This window comes from Hirundo rustica, chromosome 3 (genome assembly GCF_015227805.2).
Source record: "Hirundo rustica isolate bHirRus1 chromosome 3, bHirRus1.pri.v3, whole genome shotgun sequence".
NCBI classification, from domain to species: Eukaryota; Metazoa; Chordata; class Aves; order Passeriformes; family Hirundinidae; genus Hirundo; species Hirundo rustica.
The window spans coordinates 50,486,139-50,496,657 of NC_053452.1; the positions used below are offsets into that span (position 1 = coordinate 50,486,139).

At 40.3% G+C, this 10,519-nt stretch overlaps 1 protein-coding gene across 1 annotated transcript; it reads right to left on the minus strand.

The window, feature by feature from the left end:
* Positions 1-1,137: 1,137 nt before the first annotated feature.
* Positions 1,138-4,064, minus strand: STX11 (syntaxin 11). Its single transcript, XM_040059825.1, has 2 exons — positions 3,932-4,064; positions 1,138-2,009 (listed from the first exon to the last, which is right to left on the minus strand). The coding sequence occupies exon 2, from the start codon at positions 2,002-2,004 to the stop codon at positions 1,138-1,140; it is 867 nt and encodes a 288-aa protein (XP_039915759.1). The 5' UTR covers positions 2,005-2,009; positions 3,932-4,064.
* Positions 4,065-10,519: the final 6,455 nt, after the last annotated feature.

Genomic DNA, 10,519 nt, shown 5'->3' on the forward strand with positions numbered 1-10,519 from the left:
TGAAAAGAGAACTGAAATGACATGAAACTGTTTTCTTCTTCAGGTGTACTGAAGAAATAGTTCTTCTATTTGCTTTCCCAGGTGAAGATTTCCCAACGGTTGGAGAAAAGTCAGAATTTTTGTACACTAGTAAAATTTCATATTAAAAAAATTTAATCCTTCATCCTATTTAAAATAGATATTTAAAAAAAAAATCCACATTTGGTCAATGCTTATTTAAAAAAAAAAAGTGTACTGACAGGCCAGTCATTCCACTAACACTGCTTCTATGTATGTGCCAGTTCAGGAGACCCTAAAATGCTTTCTCAACCCCATAGCTGTTGGCTTCTTATGGGTGTTTCTGAGGAAGGCCACTCCAGGTTTCTCCTCTAGTTGAAGTGTTAATTGGCAGAAAAATGCATCAGAACTTGAAAGCATGGCAGGTTTGAAACTGAAAGTCCAGAGAGTGGCTCAAGTTAGAAGTCATTGAGATGCCTCAGTGTTGCAGTGCTTTTAGCCACCTAGAGAGAGTTGGGTACTCAAAATGGAAAAAAGCAGTCACTTGCAAATAAATAGAGCAAAATGTGCATATTATCATTTAAGGTGCAGCCACTTCTGTTAAGATTCCAGACAGCTGGAAATCAAGTTGAAAGAGAAACTAGTTCTGTGTCCTGTTCCTGCTCCAGGCTCAGTATTTTGTCAAATTTGCATCAAGCAGGCTCCAAACTAATTAAAACTGAAACCTCCTGATTCTGTGGTGTACTCTGTTGCCCCAGGAAATAAGGTTTCACCACCTGCAGCCTCACTTCGACAAATAAGATTAAAGTTACTTTTTGAAAGTATTCGTTTTCCCTAGGATAAGTTATTCATTCTTCTTTCTTGCCTATATGAAAAGACTATCACCACAGAGGTATTGCACCTCTAGTTACAGTAACAGGACCTTTCACTACAAATAAGATTAAAAATCATTTTATCAACATTTCTATGAGTTCATAAATAGAAACAGCCTTCAACACATTTAGTAAAAAAGGCAATCAACAAAACCAACTGCAAAATATGCCCCCTATTTCTAGGGCTTGTCATTACAGAAAAGTCTCTGGAAAGAACACCTGATTTTGAAGACATTCAAGTCAGTCTGTGATAGTTCCAGTGGGACCATCACCTTCTGCAACATGATAAGCAGCAGCAGAGGATTGTCCTGAGAGGATGTTTTCTCCTGTATTCCAAAGCTTTTTTCACTTGGTCTTTAGCATCTCCTACATAGTCCTCAACATTTTGCATGTTTATCTCAATAACATCAAATGTGTCTGCCTGTTCCTCCACCAGCAGGGCCACCTGCAGAAAGAGCTCATGAACTTCCTTAATGCGACCTTCTAACTTCACCAGCTCCTTGTGTCGTGTCTCTATCTCATTCAAGGCCGCGCGAGCTCCCTTTACATCTGACAGGAGATTCTCGGAGAAGACATCCCATTTGCCTTGCTCAATCATCTCCTCAATCTGGTGTCCAGAAACATCTTTGCCCATGATCTCCAGCTGCCGCTGAATTCGAATCTTGCAGTTCTCCCGCTGGTGCATCTCCGTTGCATTGTAATCAAACATAGCATCCTGAAATGTGTGCATGAGGTCAACGTAGTGGTTCTTCGCCACCCTGGCAATGACAGACATAGCTCCATATTTTGTTATTGCATCTTCACAGAAATCTCTCATTACCTGCAGTTTCCTGTGGATGATCTCTCCACGGCTCTTAATGTCTCTGGCAATAGAATTAGTATCTCGTTTGATGCTGCTAAGACGGCGCATGGAAGTAAGGAAGCGGCTGTTTTGCTTTCTGAGACGGTTGACATCCGCTTTCAGGTGGTCATTTTCTGTCCGGATGTTCTGTATGTCCTTATGAAGAATTTCCAAGGCATAATCCGTCTCATAAAGGAGAATATCCTGGGGTGAATTTTCATCATCGTCACTATCAGAAAACTGTTGGTTGTGTAACCTGGCAAATTCACGCAGCTCACTTAAACGGTCTTTCATCCTGCCTGTAAAACAGGAACAGGAGGAATGAGTTTGAAGTAACTAAAATATTGGTTAAAAGAGTTGAAAATTTGTAACTAATAGGTACATCATGGTGATAGCTAAATCATAGATAACAAACGTAATTCATCAAAGATAACCCAAAATATCCAATTTTAAATTTGTTCACACAATTTTATACAGTGATGGATATCACATCCAAAACTCTGCTAGAACACTCTTCTAGAAAGTACAAAGGTTAGAAACAAAAGCTGCAGGGAAGAAGACAACAGATCCTGAAGACAAATCAAAAAGGATAGTAGAACAGTCCCAAACTCCCTGCAAAATGCCAGTCTTTTACTTGGAGGGAAAACCAGACTCCTGATAGCCTTCAGCATCTGGATGTTCAGCATCTGTAGATGTGTTAATAACCAAACATTTCCCACTGCTGCTCTCTAGAGAAATCTCCTCTAGCTCCTGTTCCTTCATTACAACAACTGCCCAAAATGTCACAGGGCCTTCCTCATTCTAAGTTTGCTTTACCTGGGAGAATACTAAGAAGGCTTTCAGAAACAGAAATGGCACTTACCAATACACTCAGAAAAGAAAATGTCTGGAAAATATCAAGATAAGGGGAAAAAGGTTTAAAAAAAAAAAAAAAAACAAAAAAAAAAAAAAAAAAGGAAAAAAAAAAGAGAAAAAGCGAAAAAAAGAAAAAGAAAAAAGATAGAAAAAGAAAAGCAACTTTAGTATCTCCAGATGCTATAATTGACCACAGAGTATCAGACATCAACAATTAGGGGTGTGGAGCATCTCTCTTATGAGGAGAGACTGCAAAAGCTGTGCCTATTTAGTCTAGAGAAGAGAAGACAGAGAGGATCTGATCAACACATAAATATGTCAAAGGCAGGTGCCAAGAGGATGGTGCCAGACTCTTTTCAGTGCTACCCAGCAACAGGACAAAGAAAAATGTCCATAAACTTAAAAACAAGAAGTCTCATCTCAACATGAGGAAGAACTTCTCTACATTGGGGATGGCAGAGGCTGCCCAGGGAGGTCGTGGAGTCTCCTCTGGAGGGATTCAAAACCCACTGGACACATTCCTGTGTCACCTGATTTAGGTGGCCCTGTCTTGGTGGGGGATTGGGACTTAATTATCTCCAGGGTCCCTTCCATCCCTAACAATTTTGCAACTCCATGAACGTTGTGCTTACCACTCCTTAAAGTTAAGAAAAATTAAATTTCATTGGCCTTCAACAGAGAGCATGGTAACAACTGGCTCAACAGTGATTTCACTTTCTGTTTGTGTTTTCTTTGTCAACAAACCCTGAGTAAAGCTCCTGCACTCCTCCTTACAAAATTACATAATTTTGTAAGAGTAGGTCTACCCTTCCTTCCCCAGGAAGAAATGGAGAAGCAAATACATAGTATTTCACAACATGAAAATACTAATGCTGCAGTAACTTCATGTGCATACTAATTCTGCAGCATCTCTAAAAATACTGTTTTTTTCTTTCTTTTAATACAACAGGAAAGGTTAGAAAATCAAACATTAAGAGTAAGGAGCTGTCAAGTGTTGCCTTGGATTGCACCACAATGTTGCCTGCACACAGGAAGATCACGCAATTAAACATTGGCCTGTGCACTATCACTTCCACCCAGTCTCTGCCTCCGGTCTGTATGGACTGAATAAAACTTGTACAACATAAAATTTAATATTCATCAATCAGATCATGCTGTCTTATCGACTCTGTTGCTACTGTTCATTTTGTCAGGGATTTCCCCTACAAAATCTTTGGAAAGTTCCATAAACTGCTACCAGTCATTTGGGGAAAGGCAGATCTAACAGCCCCCCAGTCAGGTTTCAGCCCAGTCATTAAGGACAATACTATCGGTCTTGATGAGTTAGGATGCCCACTTGAGACACTTCAAGCACAATTCTTCGTACCTGGAATGTTCAGAAGTCAGCTCCTTCTGACTGCAGGCACTGCCACAAGCCTCAAGCACTTTGCTGAGTAAAATCCCGAAGGAGCAAGCTGGACATCAGTGAATGAACACATGGATCAAGGCCACTCGTGAAGAGCTCCTCTCCAGTGACATGGACAGCATCACACATGATCTCCGTGACCCAGCAGATCCAGTGGAGTCTAGTTGTAAGCAGAACAGAGGGACCAAGTTGCAGTTGCACTTAAAATCTTCACCTGTTTTTTCCCACCTTCCCAAGACTCAGTTCTAATAGCCTACATTATTTGTATATATGTACCAAAACTTACATTTAAGGTATTCAACATCAGTATCTTTTAACTCTGTATTGAGGACCTGTACCTGTCTGGGATATGTCTCCACAGCTGAAGTGTTCACACTTTTGTCCTGACAAATAGATGCCAACTCTTTAAGCCTGACTTTGGAGTTCTGCAAAATCAGGGACTTTTTTGGCACTTTCTTTCATTCTCCCCAAGTCCTGTCTTTTAGACTGTTTCTAAAGTGCTTCACCTAGCCTGCTTCTCACTTCATCTTCACATTTTCAAGATGCTCTTCCTTATCTACACACAGTACCTGGACAGGATGGAAGCACAGGAAGTGAGTAACTTTATGCCTGTATTTCAGCATTGTATTAGGCCACAAACACCACAAATTAGAGAGGACACCTGTTCAGCTTTATGCCAAACATGCTCAAGTACTCCATAGGTCAGCATTTCCAATATTTGGCCGAAAAGGTTTGTGAGGTTCAAGAAAATGTTTGAATTTCAGCTTTCTTGAGCACCTTTTTGCTCAAGGAACACAGTAAATTTATTTGGGGTGTTTGGAAACTGTTGCTTTGAGAAACACGCAATTTGGCAGAGCTTCAGGATTTTGTACATAAAGGAATACAGTAGGCTGGAATGTAACCTCACCACGGAGGTCTTTTCCTATTTCAAATTCTCATTTCAAACAAGGGGGAACCAGATCTTCCCAAGAGAGGACAATAACTTCCAAGCATTCCTCGGATGGTGTCAGGGACAGAACTGACACTGAAGAGCTGAAATAAATAAGCAGAGAGAGCAAGGGGGAACAGCAATTTAAAACATTTCAACTCAATAAATCAGGGTTTAGAAAAGTCGGCCTCCTTTATCAGATGCTTTTGTTACTCAGCAAAGTTCGCATCTATGTATATGTTGATTGCATTGCTTGTAATTAGAACAACAATATACTAATACATGGTACATTACTGGTTGTTAGGGATAGCCTCAAACCTCAGTCTGACAAATGAGCATCAGTCTCTCCCTTCATACAGTGCCTGCTGCAGCAGCAGAAGTTGGGCTCTGACGGGGAAGCAGCTCTGCAGGACCTCGGTGTGCTGGTATGCATCAACGGGAACATGAGCCATGCATCCAGGCTGGAGCAGTAAAAGTGAGGAAGGAAAGGGACCCATCCTGTCTGACACTTGAGAGGCCGCATCTGGAGTGTTAATCACCAGACACACTCAGATGAGCTCAGGGCAGGCCACAGAGGTGGTCAGAGTTGCTGGAGCACCTGACATATGAAGAGAGGCTGAGAGACCTGGAAATGTTCAGCCTGAGAAACAGGAAGTTCAAGGGAGGTCTTGTTGCCATCACTAACTTACTTAATGCAAGGCTAGACCCTTCATGGAAATGTACACCAATAGCACAGGATGCAACAGACCTAAGTGGAAACAAGAGAAGAGCCAGCCAGATAAGAGACTAAGGGGAAAAGAAGAAAAGAAAAAAAACCCCAAACATTTAGGAACAATGGAAAAGCTGCCCAGAAAAGTTTTGGAATCAGCATCCTTGAAGATATTTAAAACTCTATTTGACATGGCCCTCAGCAACCTAAACTGCCTGTGTGCGTTTTGAGCAGGCCTGGATTAGACAATGTTCAAAGTTCCAGTCTAAATTGTTCTGGTAATTAGCCTTAGATAAAAAGTTTGCTAATTCAACCATGAACATTGAATATATTCAACTACTTGCACAAGTCTATACAAGAGACACCTAACACATTAGAATATTAAGAGAGCAGCTACTCTGGAGTAACAACTGCAAGTGTATAACTGCCTTAATTCTAAGAGTATGAGGTTTAATAGATTAGCTGTCAGTTTTATTTTATTTTAAAATGCTATATATATTAAAACTGGAACATGTACTTTCACATTTGTATTTTTGGGCTAGGTAAATCTGTTCTTGTAAATATGAAGTTCCTTCTGCAGTCCACCATGATGTGTACACCCAAACACACGCACAGGAAATACAGGCCAGGTGATGACTGCAGAGGTTACAACTCTGAAGGCAGACACCCAGCAAGTACAGTCAGCTGAGGGCATGTTCTGTGCTCATCTTTTCATATTACTGTGCTACTTACTGGTATTAGTCACCACAGTGACAAGCTTTCCCATGATGCATGAGAAACATACAAATTGTCCTGTTGCAATAAGACTGCAGCCCTAGGCAACTGTGTATAACATAGGATTTCAGACAAGAAAGAAAATCCCTCTGACGATCAAAAACTATGCATATGCGCACATCCCCTTTATGTTAGCCCCATATAAGTACAAAAGGGAGTCCTACAAACATTGCCTAACACTGCCATGCTAATGTTCTGAAGCCTCTTAACTATGTAGAAATAACCTAGGGATGAAAAGTTATTTCTATAGAAACAAGTGAACTACCCACTTATGTATATTTCACTTTTAACATTTCTGTATCCACACTCTATCCCCAAATGGGCCATTCATTTAAGAGTTGGGCTCAATGATACTTGTGTGTTCCTCCCAGCTCAGAATATCCTGTGATTCTGTGATCAGAGTTTGGGGACAAATGGTGAAATGTTGAAGCAGCTTCAGCACAGCATCCATATTTCATGGCCAGCTGCTGGGAAGGCAGCGTACCTTTTTTCATGCAGCATTTATAAATGGCAGCTGCTACTTAATGCCATCTTGTGGCTTACCAAAAGTCTAGTCAGTAATCTTTTCAGCCTTGAGTAGGGCCTAACAAGATGAAGCTTTTACTTCAGTTGTTTGAGGAATAACAGATATTTCAAAACAAGTCAGTTAAAAATAACTTCTGTCAGTAGTTCTTCTCGCCCTTGGAAGGTAAAAGGAACCCACGTGGCTCATCCCGGCTCTGAATGGCATGTGATTTTGATTGCATGACACACCATAGATGTGACCCAAAAAATAAGTGGTGAACAATTAGGAAATAACCTACTCTAAGGCAAAATTACTTCATAGCTAAGTGTGTGTCAGCACATTTCAGTGACTTCCCACATGGCTTGTAGAGGATGCAGTATTGATGGAAATCTACTCAGATGGACTTGCTGAATTGAACACACTGCATTCCAAGGCAAATAGAGTGCTGCTGTTGCACTAAAATGCAAGTTAGGCACAGGTAAAAAAAGTGTTAAATTTAGCTGGAGCCTTTTGTTTAAGAGTTAGAGTCCCAGATTTAATAATCTAGTAACAATCTGTTTTGTAAACAAATGTCTTCGACCAGATTTAATATTTTTGTTTGGTATTTGTTCTCTAGTAATAAAATTGACAATATTAATTAACTTGGGCAAAAGACTATTTTTTTTTAATGGTAGGTTTTCCTCTTTCCAGAAGAGAAAGAGTATATTGGTTTATAGCAGAGTACTAGTCATCTTTTCAGTCCAAATTCCCTGTCTTCCCAACCATGCCCATCACAGGTGGCACAGCAGGCTTGAATTTTTCAAATTACTCATCTTTTTTTTCTCTCTTCTCCTCTGTAAGAGCCTGAAACAATAACAACAGCAAAAATATAATCTAATGATTAGGACAGTTTGCCTTCTCAAGCTGTTCTAAGATCACGTATGTGTACTAACTCCAGTATTAACAACTATGACAGAGACCAGCAGTTCAAAACCTTTTTGTGGCCTCACTGAAAAGAAGTTATCCTCTCTGGAATTTCTTGGATTTCACAGTGTTTAAAAAGAGACAAAATGTATTGAGGAATAAAAGTCCATCAGTTAACACTGAATGCCAGTTATAAAGCTACAGAAATCCATGAAGAAGTCGCCAAGTGTATCTGAAGACTACACTACCCAGCTCATATGCTCATTAGAGCCTGTGTACAGCAGAACACTACCTTTATACCTTCCATCACCCTAGAGACAAATATCTGCTGTTGCAAATGTCTCAGGGTATTATTTTTTCCCAAAAGCTTGTATGGAGTGTCAATTTCTCTGTTTGTGCCAGGACAAGTTATTTATTACAAGCTGATATATTCAGAGAAGTAGGGATGACTCCACTCTTTGCAGGCTACTTCTGCATCTGGCAGAATCTCCAAGTCTCCAGTGGTTCCTTTCCCATAAAGGCTAGGAAAAACCTAGAGGGGGGGGAAATATAATTCAGATTGTTGCCTCTAATTCAAAGAAATGAGGCAATAATTGCTAGAATACTGATAGCTTTGGAGGTTCTTCTTTGACTTTTTTCAGTTTCTTTATCAGTATTCAATCTCGCCAACAGAAAGGAACTCTCAATTTTTGTATGACAACATATTATAAATTCAAGGATCTAGAGTGCATCTCAGACTTCTCAGATGTACTGAATATAGTTAACCATCTTACGGTTATCTTGGTGTTTTCCATAGACTGGTTATCAGCTTTCCCAAACATTAAAATCAAAAATAGGAGATGCCGCTGGTGTGCATATAAATGCGCTATAATATGCCATTTCTCACATATTTATGATGAGACTTAGAAAAAATCTGATGTTTTCACTTGTTGTTAGTCAGTAGCCATGAGAGTAAACATTATTCCTGCATTGGAGAGATCAGCTTATTTTACATGGGTTGACTGCTACTATTTACTATGTTGTCTAAATTTTCACTGGAGAGCTATGGATCACCACTGACAGATAAAATGGATTCTCAGTATCTCCTCTTGCCCTTTTCCTCACAAGTCACATAAATGAGCAATTGTAACTAAATTTGATGTTCATTGGGTTGGGTAGGGAGCCCTTGTAACAATGCTGAAAACAAAAATGTTTCTCCATCTTCACTGGTTTGCAACACCAAAGTCTTCAGGTAAAACTGGCCTAGATGGAGACAAGGGGAGTGTGAACTGTACCTCCAAGGGCTTGGCAAATGGTTAAGACAGATCCATACCACTAACATAAACAGTGAGGCAGCCATCCATGCATTTCTTGGCAATTACTACAGCTCAGCATCATTACAGGTCACCGTACAGGGCAATCAGCCAACACACTCACAGGCACTAAGACACCATGAGAATATACATTATCTAATTAATCACTTCAGCTTCCCTGGAACACATGGGCTCAGCAAAATAGCTGTGCACATACCACATTTATATAACCACCACTGCTACCACACAGTGGTATTTATAAGTGATTAAGACATTATGTTGGTATGCAAATAGAAATATGAGGTTGCATGTGATCATCAGTCAGAAGCAACATGTTCTACTGATGTTTTTAAATTAGCACAACTGAATTATTTTTTGAAAAGCACATATATTTAAGGCTTGTGATAAAGTGTTACTATCAGAGACCAAGCAGTCCTGACTTTAAAAAAATTCCTTTAAGGTTACATACAGGGTGTTTTCTTGGTAGTTGGTCAAATGGGCCGGTACACACGAGGCTCAGTTTGGGACCCTATTGGAAAAATCCACACAACTGTACCTGCACCAAACAAGTTCCAGCCAGGAAATAACCCCTACAGCCACACATGCATACCCACAGCCTCAGCCCCAGGATGTGTCAGGCTTTATGGCAGCTACACTGCTTAGCAGCCCATGGGTGTTTACAGGCCTACTCAAAGCACCAGTGAAGTTGAGACAAGATATAGATGTAATTAAGGACACACCTGATTGGGCATATCAAAAGCTCAAGCAAGCTTTATTCTGCCTTCAAAAATAAGTGAATTGTCACTACCACAAACACAGCACAGAGAAAAGGCATAGCATGAAAAGCTGGAATGTGCAGTAATTCCTTGACTTTTGCAAACATGAGCTTGTTGAGAATAATCCTGGCAATTAATGGGTTAACTGCCATAGCAGATTAGGCAAAAATTGCACACATGATAAGCCTTCTGAATTCAAGATATGAGACCTCATTCTCTCTCTGATAAAACGACATAAGTATAACCTAGATGTAAGTGCCAAGCACTGTGTGAGAGCTCTTGCTGATTGTGTAGAGTGTCTTGATATCTTATCTAGCCTATCAAAGCAGAGATAAAAAGCAAATTGCTTTGCTCCCCTAATGTGGAGCACCCCCACTACCCAAGAGGGGATTCCCAGGAGCTAGCCCTAGACCACTCCCTGGGAATAATGTTCCTCATCAGAGCTGGTTCATGGCTACATCGTGGGGAATAATCCAAAATGCAAGAATAACCAAAACCAGCTTCACTGCAAAACGTGATAACCACAGATTTGGCGTTGAGATTGGTTTACTGGATTAAGTTAACATTGCCTCAGTAATTTCTGCACCATGCTTTGTCATCCTTGAACTACAGGGACGGCCAGAGTCAAAGAAAATTGATGGGCCAGATAAAAGATAACAGAA

What these genes read in the sequence shown, in the direction of transcription:
- STX11 (XM_040059825.1), bottom strand. Translation starts at nt 2,004, where the DNA reads ATGAAAGACCGTTTAAGTGAGCTGCGTGAATTTGCCAGGTTACACAAC.